General features: G+C 59.3%; 1 protein-coding gene across 1 annotated transcript; it reads left to right on the top strand.

Annotated features, from left to right (window-relative positions):
- The first annotated feature begins 560 nt into the window (after positions 1 to 560).
- SELENON (selenoprotein N) lies at positions 561 to 15639 on the top strand. Its single transcript, XM_045545938.1, has 12 exons — positions 561 to 766; positions 1383 to 1500; positions 4299 to 4432; positions 6771 to 6980; positions 7109 to 7233; positions 7729 to 7866; positions 9364 to 9445; positions 9617 to 9805; positions 10123 to 10228; positions 11742 to 11854; positions 11946 to 12047; positions 13426 to 15639. The coding sequence occupies exons 1-12, from the start codon at positions 578 to 580 to the stop codon at positions 13594 to 13596; spliced, it is 1677 nt and encodes a 558-aa protein (XP_045401894.1). The 5' UTR covers positions 561 to 577; the 3' UTR covers positions 13597 to 15639.
- Positions 15640 to 16556: the final 917 nt, after the last annotated feature.

Genomic DNA, 16556 nt, shown 5'->3' with positions numbered 1-16556 from the left:
CCTTCCCACTCCTCCCTGTAGATGAGGACATGCGGCCCAGGAGTCGCAGGTTTGGGGGCTGGACCACCTGTGCCTGGAGCAAGGTGGCTCTCCGTAACAGGACTCTGCAGAGGTGGCCCTCCAACTGGACGGCGACGGGAAGGAATTTCTTTTTATTTTTCTTGTTGTGGATGACTGAAGAAATGTTAGCAAACTGGTGGGGTAAGGACGGCAGGTGAGTGCCCCTCGGCGGGCCTCCCTCACACCTGCCCACGGAGGCGGACGTGAGGCCTCGGTGCCCGCTGCGGCGCCTTCCCCGCAGGACCCGCGGGACGCGGGGCCCCGTGCGCGCTCGGCCCCAGCCCCTTCTTTGTCCCAGCGCCCAGGCCGGAGGCGACGGGCGCAGGGCCGGGGTTAGGTCTGGGAAACCGCGGAACAGGAAGGAGGCGCGCCAGCCCCCGCGCCCGGCGCCGCCCGGGTCCGCGCAGCCCCCCGGGGCGGACCCCGCCCGGGCCCTCGGCCGCCCCGCCCCCGGCCCCGCCCGCGCCGGCCGCGAGTCGCGTCTGGGGCCGCCCGGGAGCCGCCGCGAGCCGCCGCCATGGGCCGGGCCCGGCCGGGCGAGCGCGGGCGGCGCGGCCCCAGCCCCGGCCCCGGCCCCGGCCCCGCCGAGCCGCCGCGCCGCCGCGCCCGCACCCTGGCGCTGCTCGGAGCCCTGCTGGCCGCCGCCGCCGCCGCCGCCGTCCGGGCCTGCGCCCGCCACGCCGAGGCCCAGGCGGCTGCGCGGCAGGTCAGGGCCCGGCGGGCCGGGCGGGGACGCGGGGGACCCGGAGTGTGGTGGGGGATGGAGGGGGGAGGGGGCCTGGGTGAGGGGGTGGGGGTGGGGTCGGCAGGGGGATGGGAGGGAGGGGCAGAGGGGGACTTGGAAGGACTGATGGAGAGGAGGCAGAGGGACTGGCCAGTGTGAGGCAGAGGCCGGGACAGACTGGAGGGGCGCAGTCCAGAGAGCCGACCTGGACAGCGGACCCAGACAAAGTCGTAGAGTGCAGCTGGGACTGGGAGAATCTGGGGGGACCAGGGAGCCCTGGGACAGTGGGGAGGGGAGACAGGAGAGGACAGTGGGTGCAAGAGGTAGGACAGAAGGGCATGGGGAGACTGGGAGGGGACAGGCTGGGAGGGGGCTTAGAGAGCAGACATCAGGCGAAGCAGGGACCAGGAGGGTCTGCAAGGGGGACTGGGGTCTCTGGGGCAGTTCAGGGGTGACATTTGTTCAGATGGACCAGGAAGTATGGAGAGAGCTCAGGAAGATGGTGGTGGGAACTGCTCCATCAGGAAGCAGCTGCCTGTTTGGGGACAGAGAGACGCTGGCATTCGGAGCTCAGCCCAGGTCCCTTCCTCCCAAGCAGGAATCTGCGCTGAAGGCCCTGGGGACAGAAGGCCTTTTCCTCTTTTCTTCCTTGGACACTGACCAGGATATGTACATCAGCCCCGAGGAGTTCAAGCCCATTGCTGAGAAGCTGACAGGTACCAGGAGAGGCTGGTGGCTGGGGCAGAGGGAAGATCATGGGTCTCTCTGGCCTGGGCTCCTCCCCGTTCTAACACTTTCTAGCTGTTGGCTTGGGTGCAGCTTCAGCACCCCTGAGTCCATTTTCCCCTCGTTTGTGCATAACCATACTAGTTAACGTTCCTTGGCCATCACTTTAAGCACTTCCTGTGGGTGTCTTCCTCAAACCTCACAATAGCCCTGTGAGACGGACACCGTCGTGATCCCTGTGTTTATAGTTTGGGAGACAAAGGCACAGGCAGGTTCACCAACTTGCCCAAGCTAGAAAGGTGGGGAGCCAGGGTTAGAACCTGGGCATTCTACTCCAGGGTCCTGCACCATCTCACAGGTTTGAGGATGAGAGAAAATCCAATCCCTGCAAAGGGACCAATATGAAGCAGATATTCAATTACTACTACATCTGAAACTTAGCTGCTGTCAGAATCCTGTCCCATTCTTTTTTTTATTTTTTTTTTAGACAGGGTCTCACTATGTTACCTGGGCTAGAATGCAGTGGCATCATCATAGCTCACAGCAACGTCAAACTCCTGGGCTCAAGTGATCCTCCTGCCTCAGCCTCCCAACTAGCTGGGTCTACAGGCGTGCACCACCATGCCCAGCTAATTTTTAAAATTTTTTGTAGAGATGGGGTCTTGAACTCCTGACCTCAAGCAATCTTCCCATCTTGGCCTCCCAAAGTGCTAGGATTACAGGCGTGAGCCACCGCACTGGCCCTGTCCCATTCTTGCTATTCATTTTGCCTAGTTGTAATCAGTGGGGTTTTGTTTGTTTGTTTGTTTGTTTGTGTTTTGGTAAATGTGAAGGCTTGAAACATTCTAATGAATTATAAAATGTTTCTCTTACTGTCTCCCCACCCCAACTCTATGTCCATTTCCCTCCTACTTCCCATGACATCCTCGAACTTACAATCTCAGGCACCTACTTGTTACCCAGATTGTGTGGCACAAGTCAGTCAATGGATGGGAAAGGCAGGAGGAGAGGCCAGCTGCTCTCCACTGCATGAGCACCAAAGGTGGTGACGGGCCGTCTGTATTTCAGGGGTGGGGTGGGTAACCCAGGGACCTGTGGTCGCTGCTAGAGAAGGAAGGTCAGATGAAAACTGCTCATCGCTGGAGGGATATGTATCCGCGTGTGTCAGTGTCTCACTCAGTGGCAGGCAGTTCTGTTGGGAGAGCAGATGGGTGGGTGAACAGGTCAGCCCCCACGGCTTTGCTTTTACCTCTTATTTGCATACACTTCTCTGCACATTAGCACAGCCACCTCTTTGTGTGTTTATGGCCAGAGACAGAGAGTTCCCTCATAATGACATGTTAGCAAAGCTTGCTGGGCTTGGGGGCACTTGAAATTTTTTTCACATAAATCTTTTTCTCCATCAGGGGAAAAGGATCCCTTTATTGCCTCGAGGCTATGAGTGCAAAAGTGGACCAAGTTTTGAGAAATCAAAGGGCGGAAAAATCATATCCAAGCAGGAAATAGAGGCAAACAGTTCTATTTGGTAGAGTTATGAATGTGTTTAATTTTCTGCCTTGCACCTTAAACGTTTTACAAATTGCCTGTATTGAGCAAATGTTACCTGTATGTCAGGAAATAAAACTTTTTATTAGGAAGCCAAAGGGCTATAAAATGTTGAGTGTTATTATTAATAATTATCTGTAATGCCAGTAAGATAATTGAATAGGCAAGGCAGACTTATAACCCTGCACACTCCTGTTGCCCCCTTCCTCTCAGATTTCCAGAGTGGTGTTTTGCAAGTTTTCCTGCATAGACTTACACATGCAGAAGTAGCAGTGAACCTTTAGAATAGGGATTTGCCTGGGAGCAGCTGCAGAGCGCTAATTGAAAGGGTAGTTTCCTGACTCTGGTCCTTTAAGATTGCGATTCAGTAGGTCTGTGGAGGGTTCCGGGCATCTGTAGCTTAAAGAGCCGTCCTGGGTGATTCTGAGGACAGCCTGGTTGAGAGCAGCTTCTAATGCATCCGTTCAGCTCGCCAGCCAGCCAGTCTACACACGCCAGGTGTCGTCTCCACACCTGGATCCTGCTGTGGGGGGCAGACAGCACGAGACCTACCCCTTTATTCCGTTATCGGTGTCTATTAGTCATCCCTTTTGAAATGGGCTTCATTTCTCCCTTAAACCTTCGCAGTGGCTACCTCCACACTTGAAAGATGACAGATTGTCAGATTTCTGAGCAGGAAGAGATCTGAGACATCAAGTTCAGCAGGCCCCTTCCTATCCAGACAGGGCAGTGAGCTACCCAGAAAAGCAGAGACAGGCGGGTCCCCTTCTCTCCCAAACCCGTGCTCTGTGACACCGCAGACAGCCTGAGTCTGCTTCTTGCTTTGGTTCATTATTCGGATTCCCTTGACTGGGTCCCTCTCAGTCCCAGGAGACCCAGATAGGGGCATGGTTAATCGTGGGTGTAGAGTGAAACAGGCCTGGGTTTGAATCCTGACTCCCCATTACCTAGCTGTGTGACTTTGGGGAAGTGATGTCACTTCTCTGAGCCTCCACTTCCTCCTTTGTAAAATGAGTTGGTAATAATGTTGTAATCTGCCTCCCGGGGCTATTGTAAAACTAAAATGTGATGCATTGGTTGTCCCTTTGGTGATTGTTAGCCATTGTCTGGGCTCCAAACCTGGCTCCCTTAATTGCCAGCTGGTGTGGATGTCCTGAGAGAGGGCAGGGCCTGCAGCCACGGGGCAGGGGGCAGGGGGCAGGGGACAGGGGACAAGGCCTCTCTAGTAATCTGTGTCTCACAGGGTCAACGCCTGCAGCCAGCTACGAGGAGGAGGGGCTGCCCCCGGATCCCAGTGAGGAGACGCTCACCATAGAAGCCCGATTCCAGCCTCTGCTCCTGGAGACCATGACCAAGAGCAAAGATGGCTTCCTCGGGGTAAGTTCAGGGTGGGGTGGCCCATGGGTGGGCCCACAGAGAGCAGGATCGCCTTCGAGCACTCGCCTCCTGAGGGCGGGTCTGTGCCCTGTTCCTCTGTCCTTCCTCTGTCTGCGTCCCTCTGTGTGCCCATCAAGCCGGGCCCATGCCAGGCCCTAGGGCCCAAGTGGGTGTGAGGCTATCCCTGCTGTCCAGGCACACAGTCTGCAGGGCAGCACGAGACAGAAACGTCAGCTTCACCCCAGATGGGGGGATCTGGGAGGGCTTCCTGGAGAGAGTGACATCTGACAGGCTGCAGGGCGAGGGGGGCTCAGCCGGGCTGACCGCAGGGGCAGGAGGGTTCTGAGGGGAGGAAATGCAAGTGCGGGGTAGACCCTGTGAATGCGGCTGCCTCCCCTGTGACGATCGTGACTTTCTGCACGGCCACCTTTCCCCCAGGCCTCTGGCACGGGCACCCGACTGGTGCTCTGCTGAACTCAGAGGAGCTAGACCTGGGATTTGGTCCCTGGTGGAGGCTGTAGGGTGGGGAAGGATCCTGAGGAGGTGGGGGTAGGAGGTGGGCAAATGCTATCCTTGCTGCCCGCCACCCCCGCCCAAGCCCCTTGGGGAAGGTCTGCAGCCCATCACGGACGGACGAAGGCACCTGAGACCCTGCCTGCCTCGTGCGCTCCTGCCCTCGCCTCTCGGCTTCCCTGTCCCAACCACATCGGACGGCTGCCTTCCTTCCAGATCACGCTGTCTTCCAGCCGGAGCTTTCTCACGTGCTGTTCCCTCAGCCAGGGCCTCTGTCTCTCTTTGCCCGGCCCATACCGCCTCAGCCGAAAGGCCACTTCACAGGAACATAGGCCCGAAGGCAGGAAGTGCCAGCCCAGTGAGCCAGGCCAGACTGCTGGCTTGGTGGGACCCTGGTCACGAGGGACACGTGCGGGGGCAGCGCGGTTGGTGGGGCTGGGAGAGAAGCTGCCGGCCTTTGGCCATTGTCCTGCAGCAGTAGGATACCATCGCGGAGTTTTAAAGTTTCCTCATCAGATCTGGGCTTCCCAGGCCGGCAGGGGGGTCAGGGGGTAGCAGGGGAGAAATGGAGGCAGGAAGAGCAGTTCCCAGAGGGCGCAGTGGTGCTGGAGGGAAAGGGCGTGGCTGCGATGGGAAGTGGGGGTGGGGAGGAGTCGGGGAGGACTCCGGCTTCTGGCTGGTGACCAGGTGCGTGGGGGTGCCTGCTGGGGAGAGAATGAGGTCAGTTTGGACGTGGTGAAGTCGAGGTGCCCGGGGGACGTCCAGAGGAGAGTCTAGTAAGTGGCTGGAAACTCAGGTTTGACCTTCCACGGAAAGGTCTGGGGTAGAGATGGGTTTGGCGGTGACGGGCTTGTCCAAGCAGAGGAGTCCTGCACCGAGCAGCAAGAACAGTACGGGCAGGTGCCAGGGGCACACGTGCACCCACAGGGGACAGGGCAGGAGCAGCACTGCCAGCCCTGGCCCTCCCTCGTGTGAGCAGGACCCGGTGGGGTGGGCTCTGAGCCTGCCTGTTAAATCCCTCTCAGAGGGCACGCCCTGCACACCCGTCCTCCCACTCCCTCCTCCCACCAAGCCTGAGTGGGGAAGGGGGACTGAGCCTGGACAGCTCCACGGTTTCGGAGCCGCGTCCCTCCTGCCCATCAGCTCACCAGACAGAGGCGAGGCGGTCATGGAGGAGGACGCAGGCTGAGGGAAGGCCTTTGGCCCACAGTGCCCGGCGAGCGCGGGGCGGCTGCTCCTGAGGCTCTCTGGGGGTGGCCGTCCTTCCCCTCCTCTGTGGTCTCATCCTTGACCCTAGAGACCTCACCCACAACATGATTACCTGCCCCCTCCCCAGACTTCGTTCCAGACCCAGCCTCTGAGCGCACTGGCCCCAGGAGCAGAGAGGGGTTAGGGGGCGAGGAGCAAGGCTGGTAGAGGGGTCAGGAAGCTGGGGCATCGCGGTTGGTCTGCTGGCTAAGCCAAGGATGGAGGCAGGACCATGTGAGGCCCAGAGCCCCACCACCCCCAGTCCTGGGTGGCCCCCTGCCCCCTCCCTCAGCTCCCTGCCCTGGAGCAGGCTGCTCTGGGGGGAACTGCACCTGGGTGGGCCAATGAGGATCTGCTTCTCGGGCGGGGGCTGGAGAGAGTGAGATGAGCCACTGTCTGGCAAGATGTTTCCAAGCTTGTGACTGTCACCAGGGCAGGAGCCTCTCCAGGGTCACTCTGCTTCCTTGGCCTGTGGGCTGGCTCAGGGCTCAGGGGAGACCTCCCCACACACATGAGACAGGGGGACCCCAGAATCGTGGTTCTCGCTGCCCCAGAGCTTCGGCTTTCCCTGCCCCAGGTCTCCCGCCTCGCCCTGTCCGGCCTCCGCAACTGGACAACCGCAGCCTCGCCAAGTGCAGTGTTCGCCACGCGCCACTTCCAGCCCTTCCTTCCCCCTCCGGGCCAGGAGCTGGGCGAGCCCTGGTGGATCATCCCCAGCGAGCTGAGCGTCTTCACCGGCTATTTGTCCAACAACCGCTTCTACCCGCCGCCACCCAAGGGCAAGGAGGTGAGGGTGGCGTGATGGGCCCTCCCTGTGCCAGGCCCACCCCACCTGCTGTCCTCTGGACACGCGCCACCCCCGCCCAGGCTCAGCAGGGCCCCGCAAGCCAGCCCGGTCTGCACTCTGTCCCCCAGGTCATCATCCACCGGCTCCTGAGCATGTTCCACCCTCGGCCCTTCGTCAAGACCCGCTTTGCCCCTCAGGGGGCCGTGGCCTGCCTGACAGCCATCAGCAACTTCTACTACACCGTGATGTTCCGGTGAGGGTCCTGCAGCCGGGCCGGGGACTTCAGGGCAGCACAAAGGGTACCGCACTGGGTGGGAGGGAGGGCCCGGCTTGAGGCCCCCAAGTCCACCACTTCCCGGCCTGTGGTCTCGAGCAGGCGGCTTTGGCTGTCTGAGCCTCAGTTTCCTCATCAGTGTATCCTCCTAGGGCACATGAGAATTCAGTGAGAAAAGCTGTGCTTCGCAGGGGGCTGGTGGCCGTGATTGTGTCATCCACACAGAAGGAGGCAGGGACACCGGGTCATGCACACTGGCTAGAAGCTGTGGGAACTCGGGGGAGGGTCAAAGCAAGGCTTCCAGGCTGGGCTTGAAGGATGAGCAGCACTTGGAGGGCCCCGCGCCTGCTCCCCGGCCCACGCACCCCTTCCTCCCTGCCCTGCCCTCTCACCCACGCGGGAGTCTGGCCAGGGATCCCCAGGCTTTGGGGGAGACGGTGGCGGCTCTGGCCCAGCAGATGCCCTTCGCTGCAGGATCCACGCCGAGTTCCAGCTCAGCGAGCCGCCCGACTTCCCCTTTTGGTTCTCCCCTGGCCAGTTCACCGGCCACATCATCCTCTCCAAAGATGCCACCCACGTCCGTGACTTCCGGCTCTTCGTGCCCAACCACAGGTGAAAACTTTGGCCTGGCCCGGCCTCGGCACCCTGCCACAATGTGTCCTGTCCCCAGCTCCAGGAGCTCAGAAGCAGGAGCCCCCGGAGCCAGCTGGGAGCCTACCCAGGAGGAGGCGGCATAGGGCGGGCCGGGGGTCACCCCACCATCCAGCCAGCGTCTCCCAGGCACTGTGTGGGCCTGGCCCTCCCTCCGTGCCTGGGACCCAGTGAGCAGCCAGCAGTCCCTCCCTGAAGCTGCTGCCTCCCCACCTCATGCTGCTGACAGACCCCAGACACACATACCCACAGCCTGCTCATGCCAAGGGGACACCAGCAGGTGGGCAGGGACCTGGCTGGTCAGGGTCCAGGAAGGCTTCCCAGAGGAAGTGGCATCTAAGCAGAGACCTGGGGGTGAGAGGGCTTAGCCAGGCAGAGGGAACAGCACATGCAAAGGCCGGAGAGTGGGCCCCCCACAGCCATGGAGCCCTGGAGGGGCTTCTGGGACAGCTCTGTGCCCGCCACCTGCCTGTCTGCCTCACCTGCTCAGGGTTAGCCGCCTGTCAGCAGAGCAGGGGACCCAGGAGGCTGTGGCTTCACATTTTTCCAGATTCTTCCCTAATAGCAAGTGGCCGCCTAGTGGGCCTGAGTGACCCCTGTACAGGGACAAGACCTGGGCTGGCAGCCAGGAGGCCCATGGTTAAATCTCAGCCATGTACCAATGAGCTGCATGGCTGTGGGCAAAGCCCTGGCCCTCCCTGGGCCTCAGTTTCCCCATCTGCCAGATGGGAGACTAACTCCTGGCCTGTTTCACCCAAGGAGCAGGAGGGAATGATGGTCTAGACAGCCTGGGGACAGAGGCACACCTGCCTCCCCCCCAGGGTTGTTGGGGTGGGAGATGGGGAGGGGGCCCCCAGACTAGATAGGACAGAAGGAGAGGCCGTGGGGGCTGCTCACCCGCTCTGAGGGCTCCCAGCGCGCCTGTCCTGCTCTGCCTACAGTGGCCGTGGGTGGTCGTCAGTCCTGGGGCTCCCCCGTGTGGCGGATCTGCAGAGCGCACCGATCAGGCCAGACACCTGCTGTCCTGGAGGCTGGAGACGGAGCAGAGGAGGCCACAGGGACAGCAGTGCCTGGCTCTCACTGCTGCCACACTCTGTGTCCTGCCCGGCTCTCACTGCTGCACACTCTGTGTCCTGCGGCGAGGCACTGACCATCTCTCTGCCTCGAAGGGTCGTGGGCAGTATGTGAGAGTGGCTGTGACAGCCCTTTATGAGCTGGAGGAGCTGGGCCAGTGGAGGGCGATGTGGTTCCAGTGCGTTAGAAGAGGCGGCCTGGGGAGGGGCAAGAGCCCAGGCTCTGCAGCCAGAATCCTGGTGGCTCTGAGGATGTGGATTTACCTCGCAAAGCCTCGGTGTTCTCATCCATAAAATGGGGACAGTTGTGTGTGTTAAGGAAGATAAAGTCTGACCTGGTTAACGGGCTTTGATGATGCTGTTGCTCTGCCCTGGCCGTCCCCAGGTCCCTGAATGTGGACATGGAGTGGCTGTACGGGGCCAGTGAAAGCAGCAACATGGAGGTGGACATCGGCTACATACCCCAGGTGAGCACGCAGGCAGTTCCCACCCAGGTAGGCCCAGCTGCAGGGCTCTCCCCTTCCCTGGGCCCCCACCTCCCACCTCTACAATGAGTGGGGCATCCTCAAGGGCCTCTCAGGACCCTTTGATGCTTCTTGCCCATCTGAGACGTCCCTCACTGCTGACCTCTGGCCCAGATGGAGCTGGAGGCCGCGGGCCCCTCGGTGCCCTCCGTGATCCTGGACGAAGATGGGAACGTGATCGACAGCCGCCTGCCCTCGGGTGAGCCCCTCCAGTTCGTGTTTGAGGAGATCGAGTGGCAGCAGGAGCTGAGCTGGGAGGAGGCCGCCCGGCGCCTGGAGGTGGCCATGTATCCCTTCAAGAAGGTGAGGCCAGGCAGGGGTGAAGGCCAGAGCTGGGCTCCGGGGGCTGAGGCCGGGGCTGTGGAGCAGCAGGTGGGCACGGGCGCTGAGCACCTGCAGGGCTTGCTGCCGCGGCTGCCGCAGCCTGTGCCCACTGGTCCTCCCCTCTGCCACCCAGCGCTTGGAGGAGGTGTCCCCCACCTCAGCATCACCCCCTTCACACACTCACACACACACACACACAAACATACGTGTACACACACACACACACTCACCACACACTCGTGGCCCGATGGGACCCAGCCGCACACAGTAACTTCACTGTCTCGGCTTGGCCCCAGGTCACCTACCTGCCGTTCGCCGAGGCCTTCGACCGAGCCCAGGCTGAGAACAAGCTGGTGCACTCGATCCTGCTGTGGGGGGCCCTGGATGACCAGTCCTGCTGAGGTGAGGGGCCCGGCCGGTTCTGAGGGAAAGGGGGGAACGCCACACCTTGTGGGGTACAGGAGGCTCTGAGACCAACAGGACTGTCCTGTTGGAGCAATGACAGACTTGGGACCACTCGGCAGGGGCGTGGGGTGGGGTCTTGGGGGGTTCTGTGCTGAGCCCAGAAGAAGCTACTGGATACAGAAGAAAGGGCCCAGGAAGACTGGGCTCAAACTCAGCCCTTTCCAACTTGGTAACCTTGACCAAGTAACTTCCCCTTCCTGAACCTCAGTTTTGTCTACAGTAAAAGGGGATAACGTGCTTCCCTCCCAGAGTGGTGGTCATGGCCACGAAAGGGCCTGGTACTCTGTAAAGGGTTATCCACAAGTGAGAGAGAGAATAGTGCCTACATGCTCAGCATGGCTACTTAAAATAATTTTAATAAAAAGGAAAAAAAAAACAGTGCCAGAGGCTGGGATTGCGTGACCTTAATGGGAAAATTCACCAAAGACCAGCTAAATGCAAAGTTCTTTGGGTGTCCAGCAGTGGGTACAAAGGTGAGTAAAACAATGCCGCTAGGCCGGGCGCGGTGGCTCACGCCTGTAATCCTAGCACTCTGGGAGGCTGAGGTGGGTGGATCGTTTGAGCTCAGGAGTTCGAGACCAGCCTGAGCCAGAGTGAGACCCCATCTCTACTAAAAACAAAAATAGAAAGAAATGATCTGGACAGCTAAAAATACATATGTAGAAAAAAAATTAGCCAGGCATGATGGCACATGCATGTAGTCCCAGCTACTCAGGAGGCTGAGGCAGAAGGATTGCTTGAGCCCAGGAGTTTGAGGTTGCTGTGAGCTAGGCTGACGCCACGGCACTCTAGCCTGGGGAACAGAGTGAGACTCTGTCTCAAAAAAGACAAAAAACAACACAATGCCCCTGTCCTCACTCAGTCAATCAACAAACCTGCATAGTAAGAGGCCAGGTGCTGGTGTCCACAATGAGGAGGGATGTCAGAAGGGTCCCTGCCCTCAGGGAGCACCTAATGTAGTGCAAAAGGCAGACATCAAATGAATAAGTACAAGCCAGAGTGGCACAAGAGTGTACAACTGGGGGATCAGGGAAGTCTTCCTGGAGAAAGTGACATTTAAGCTGAGACTCTGAAGGATGAGTAGGAGTTTGCCAAGTGACAGGAGGAAGAGTGTCTGGGTAAAGGAACAGTCTGTGCAAAGGCCCTGGGGCACAGAGAGTTAAGTGGATTTAAGAAGTTGTCGCTGGCTGCAAGTCCCTGGGATGGATAGAACCCCTACCCCAAATCTCAGCCCAGGATGCCGGAATATTATTGATACTAATTCCAGCCATCATCTATTCAGCACCTACTCTATCTATGGCAGGTTCTTTGAATCTGTTATTTCACCTGAGTGCAGAGACCATTCTCCAGCACAGAAGGTTTACCCAGAGCAAGATTATTGCTGGTTGAAATTCCTAGTAAGACACGTGGGGGCCCCTCACCCTTCTGGTGTTTTCCTCTCCCTGAACAGGTTCGGGGCGAACTCTCCGGGAGACAGTCCTGGAAAGTTCGCCCATCCTCGCCCTCCTTAATGAGAGCTTCATCAGCACCTGGTCCCTCGTGAAGGAGCTGGAGGACCTGCAGGTGAGTGGGCAGGTGGGCAGGAACAGCCCTGCGGGAGAGCCAGGGCAGTGCGGGGGCCGAGGCATCAGGAGTGTGCCAACTGTCCCCGCAGAACAACCAGGAGAACGTGTCCCACAAGAAGCTGGCCGGCCTGCACCTGGAGAAGTACAGCTTCCCCGTGGAGATGATGATCTGCCTGCCCAATGGCACTGTGGTAGGCCCCCCACCGACCCCACCCGGGCCAGGCGCCAAGGCCCCGGGAGCATTAAGCCAGGCCTGGACATGCAGGCCGCGCTGGGCTTCAGCTCTGCTCTGACACTTCCTGGCTGTGAAGTCCCCAGCTGGTCTCCTAACCCTGTTGAGCCTCGGTTATCGCGTCTCTAAATAGGAATCGTGATGTGGGAGTTGTGCTTCGGGACTGTGCAGCAGTGAGCGTAGTCCAGTAGCACGGCCCACACATCCCCACGTGACACAGACAGGCTCTGTGGACGGAAACGTGGCCCGGAAGGAAAGGCTCACCTCGGAACATGGCAGCCAGCCCTGGGAGGGAAGGGGAGGGAGGAGCCAGGCCTTGGGACAGAGAGGACCAGGGCTCAAGACCCCGTCTCTCCCTATGGGTCTCTTACATGCCACTCACTGGGGCCTCAGTAGCTTTGGGAGCTGGATGATCACAAACGCCCACTTTACAAACAATGGACGTGGGACTCAAAAAGGTTCAGACTTGGCAAAAGCTGCAGACAATTAAGAAATGCAGCTGGTTTTGAACCTAGGCCTGCCCCTGAGGGTCTTCCTCAGGGTCTCGGGGCGGGAGCAGTCCAGGAGCTGGGGCTGGGGCTGGCACGGGAGAGGTGTCCAGCAAGGGCTTGTGCAGAGGCAGGGGCGCCGGCAGGAGGCTTCTGCTGTCCCGGGCTCAGGGTGATGACACGGTATCGGGGAACCGGGAGGAGCGGCCTGGAGGGCAGGGCCAGGCCCCTCGCTCACCTCCACTGGCTCCCGTGCCCGAGCCAGCCCAGGACCTGGGGTCACGGAGATGGGCAGACAGGACTCTGCCTGGGGACTTTGACACGCAGTCCCCCGCTCGCCTGTTGGTGCGTTTGCCCACTGACTCATCTGTTCCTGTCCCGGGCACCCGCTCTGTGCCAGGCTCTTTGCACAAAGATAAAGATGCAGCTCTGCCCTAAGGAGCTCGCTCCTGAAGCGGGGACAGATGGGGATCAGGCTGTCCGTGTGTGGGCATGTTGACAGAAGTGGGTATGGAGTTCAGGGGTCACAGGAACAGAGGAGAGAGAAGTCATTTTGGGGGGCAGCGGGCAGAGGGGTAGAGGAAAAGGATGTTGGAAGGAGTTGGGTTTTCGCCTAGTGGACAGGGTGGGGGAAGCTCCCGAGTCGGGGGGCCCCAGAGGCAACCCTGGGGTCGGGTTCTGGTGAGCGTTCACGGCAGCACTGCCTGCCTGTCAGCTGCCTCGGAGCAAGGACGCCAAGGCTCGAGAGTGGCTGCTTCTCTCGAGACAGCACGAGCAGCCGCAGGGCAGAGGGCACAGGGAGCCTGGGGGACCCCCAGCCCCGCTCCCCTCACCCAGCCCTTCTCCCAGGTCCACCACATCAACGCCAACTACTTCCTGGACATCACCTCCATGAAGCCCGAGGACGTCGAGAACAACGTCTTCAGCTTCTCGTCCACCTTTGAAGACCCGTCCACAGCCACCTACATGCAGTTCTTGAAGGAGGGACTCCGGCGCGGCCTGCCCCTGCTCCAGCCCTAGAGACCCTGCTGGGGGTGTCATGGACGGGCCCATGTCACACTTCAGACTCTGCCCTCCCCCGCCCCACTGATAGGCTGCCTTGTGGAGTCCGAGGTCAACTGAGGGTGGCCATCCTAGCTTTGCCCCACGGTGGTGGTAGACAGGGGGTGCCCGGGCTGAGCAGGTGGATCAGCCTCTAGCTCTGGCTGCCACCATTGGCCTTTCTTACCCATCTGGCTCCAGAAGCTGCTCGGGAACCTGTCCCAAATCGGGGTCTGGGTGATCTCCCTGGATGTCACCTGCCAGTCGCATAGTCCAGGCCCTTGCGAAGCAAAGAGCAGGAGAGAGGAGTGGGCTGGGAAGACAGGGCCGCCGCTCTCTGCTTGCCTTTGCCCCGCTCCCAAAACATCAGGAAGCCAGGGCAGCACTCCTGTTTGTCTAGAGCCTTCTTTCCTGGCGGTACCCAGGCTGCCCTCCTGTGCCTGATGTCCCCAGCTGGGGTAGTCTCAGCCGGCGACAGCCTTCTGCAGCCTCTGGGCAGACCCTCCTTCGGAAGTGGAGATCATGCTGCTCCCCAGACCACCCCACTCACCCGGCGCTGGGACCCAGCACCGAGTTCAGGACTTGCTGGGGGCCCCGGTCTGGGAAGTGCGCCGTAAAGCAGGCTCCGCCTTTAGCCAGGGGGTCCACCGAGGGCTCCCTGAGGCCCAGGGCACTCCCACCGCCTGTCCCGGACCCTGACCCGTGGGAGGACGCCCAGCCAAAGAACACAGCCTGGCTGGCGCCCGGGGCTGCCCCAGACCTGCCGCTGACTCTCCTCAGCCACTCTGGGGCTTTGGTCCACATCCTGAGCCACTGACCACGCCAGTCTCTTTTTTATACATGCAGAAAAGTGTTTTTACATGGCCTTTCTCACAGTTTGTAGGTATTTTTATAATTCCTGTGCCACGGAGAAAGAAGGGGGCAATGGCTTCCCCCGGCAGCAGCCCCATGATGGCTGGGTCTGAAATCCTAGATGGACCCAGCTTGATGTCCTTGCAGTTGCCACACGGGAAGACGTATCCCCCCTTCCTTCTCCTCTTCCAGCTTTTTGAAAACAGTCCTCAGAGGATCAGTGTACCCCCAGTGTACTCAGAGGGCAGCTCCATCCTGCCCTCCACTCAGGCCCACGAGGTGCCCTTGGACTTCTGTCATTAAGGCCCTGAAGGCAGGCCTGCCCCTACACCCAGTCCTCCCCGACCCTCGCCCCACCAGGGCTCGCTGTTCGCCCGTCTCCCCGCAGAGGGAGAAGGAAGGGAGCCACGTGCTGGCTCGCTCGCCAGGCCTCCCATCTGCCCGGTTCCCTGCTGCCGTGGGAACATCCGCTGAGCCTTTCTCACGCCAGGCTTGTTCTTAATTCTGTGTCAACTAGAAGAGCAGCCAGTCATCAAGCACCGTCTCTGTCCGAGGACCTTCTAACACTACGTGTATTTTCTTACTTAGTCCCCACAATAAGCCTGTGACGTGGATGCTGTTCATTGTTCCCATTTTGCAGATGAAGAAACTTGAGTCTCAGGGAAGTGAAGTGACTTGCCTGAGGTCACTCAGAGTGGCAGAGTGGAGATGCAAACCCACATGTGACTCCCCAGCCTGTGTCTTGACTTGGGGGCGTTGTGTTTGGCACTGCACCCCCACCCCTCTCCCTGCTTGTTGTCCTGGGGTGGGAAGGAAAGCCTCAAACTGGAGCCTCTGGTTCCCCTCTGATCTCCAGACCTGGGGGGCATGAGCCAGCGAGCCCAGCCAGTGCTGTGTCCTGCGGGGGCCGGTGCTTCCGTGCCCCTTGCAGGAGGGAGGGCACAGGAGCCTCCCTGCCCCAGCGGGCCCTGCCGCTGTTGCTCCGGAGGGACGAGGGGCGACTCCACTTCCACCCGTGTAAGGTGCTGATTGCTTGGGGTTTCAGAATGAATCTTCCCCTGATGCCTCAGCCTGGCCCCCACCATGTCTCAAGGCTGCCCTCTTGTCACCCCTGTGCCACTTCCTTCCCCTGTCCCTAACATGTCCTATAATAAAATTAAAGAGACCAGAGCAGTTCTAAGTGCTTTTCCTTTGGGATGTGGTTCAGTTCTGTCCTGTGGTCCAACTCTCTCCCTGCTGGGATTGGCTTGGCAGATGGACAAGGGAGTTTGGTGGGGCAGATTTGAGCTGGAATGGTTCTGGGGACTATCTTGTCACCAGAGGGCCTGAGTGCCTTGCCCAAAATAAGTTTGTGATACAGCAAGTGGTGGGACTTACTATTTTGAGAATGTGGTGCTCTGTGTTGAGAAAGATCCTAAAGTTAAACCTGTGTCTTAGAAGCAGAGCCCGAGAGGCTCTGAGGCATGAGGTGACTTTTTTTTTTTTTTGGAAATGTACTTTAAGAGAAACCTGTAAAAGAAGGATTGAAACAGGAAGGGAAAGGAAAAATGCTGAGCAGGGACAGAATCTCAGCCTGGCCTTGGCCTGATCCACAGGGAAAGGACTCTGAGGCATAAACCACACTGCAGAGTTGAACCAGCTTTTTGTACCTTGTATCCATTGGTCATTGGCTTGGGAGGTGGGGTAAATCCCCAGGTTAGAGGGCTCCATTCTCCTTCCTGCTTCCTCACCCAGGAAAGACAGCTGGTGTAGATTGCATGGTCTGCCATTGCCAGGAGAGTGAAGTAATGATTAAAGCATAATTTGCCATCCTATGAAGAGAGCTGGACCTGGAAGTCAACCTGCATCATTTGAAATATGGAGGGGATCGGAGTGAATGACCTCTGAGGTCTCTGGCCAGGACCAGCTACATAATTTGCAGGGTGCAGTGCAAAATGAAAATGCAGGATCCCTTGTTAAAAAATTATTCATAATTTCAGGAGGACAACAGCAGAGCATTAAACCAAGTACAGGATTCTTCCAAGCATAGGGCCCATTGTGACTGCATAGGGCGGCTGTTCACCCATGAAGCCAGCCCTGTCCCTGGC

This window comes from Lemur catta, chromosome 3 (genome assembly GCF_020740605.2).
Source record: "Lemur catta isolate mLemCat1 chromosome 3, mLemCat1.pri, whole genome shotgun sequence".
In the NCBI taxonomy this organism is placed as follows: Eukaryota; Metazoa; Chordata; class Mammalia; order Primates; family Lemuridae; genus Lemur; species Lemur catta.
The sequence above is the reverse complement of the archived record's forward strand: the minus strand, read 5'-3'. Positions and strand labels throughout refer to the sequence as shown.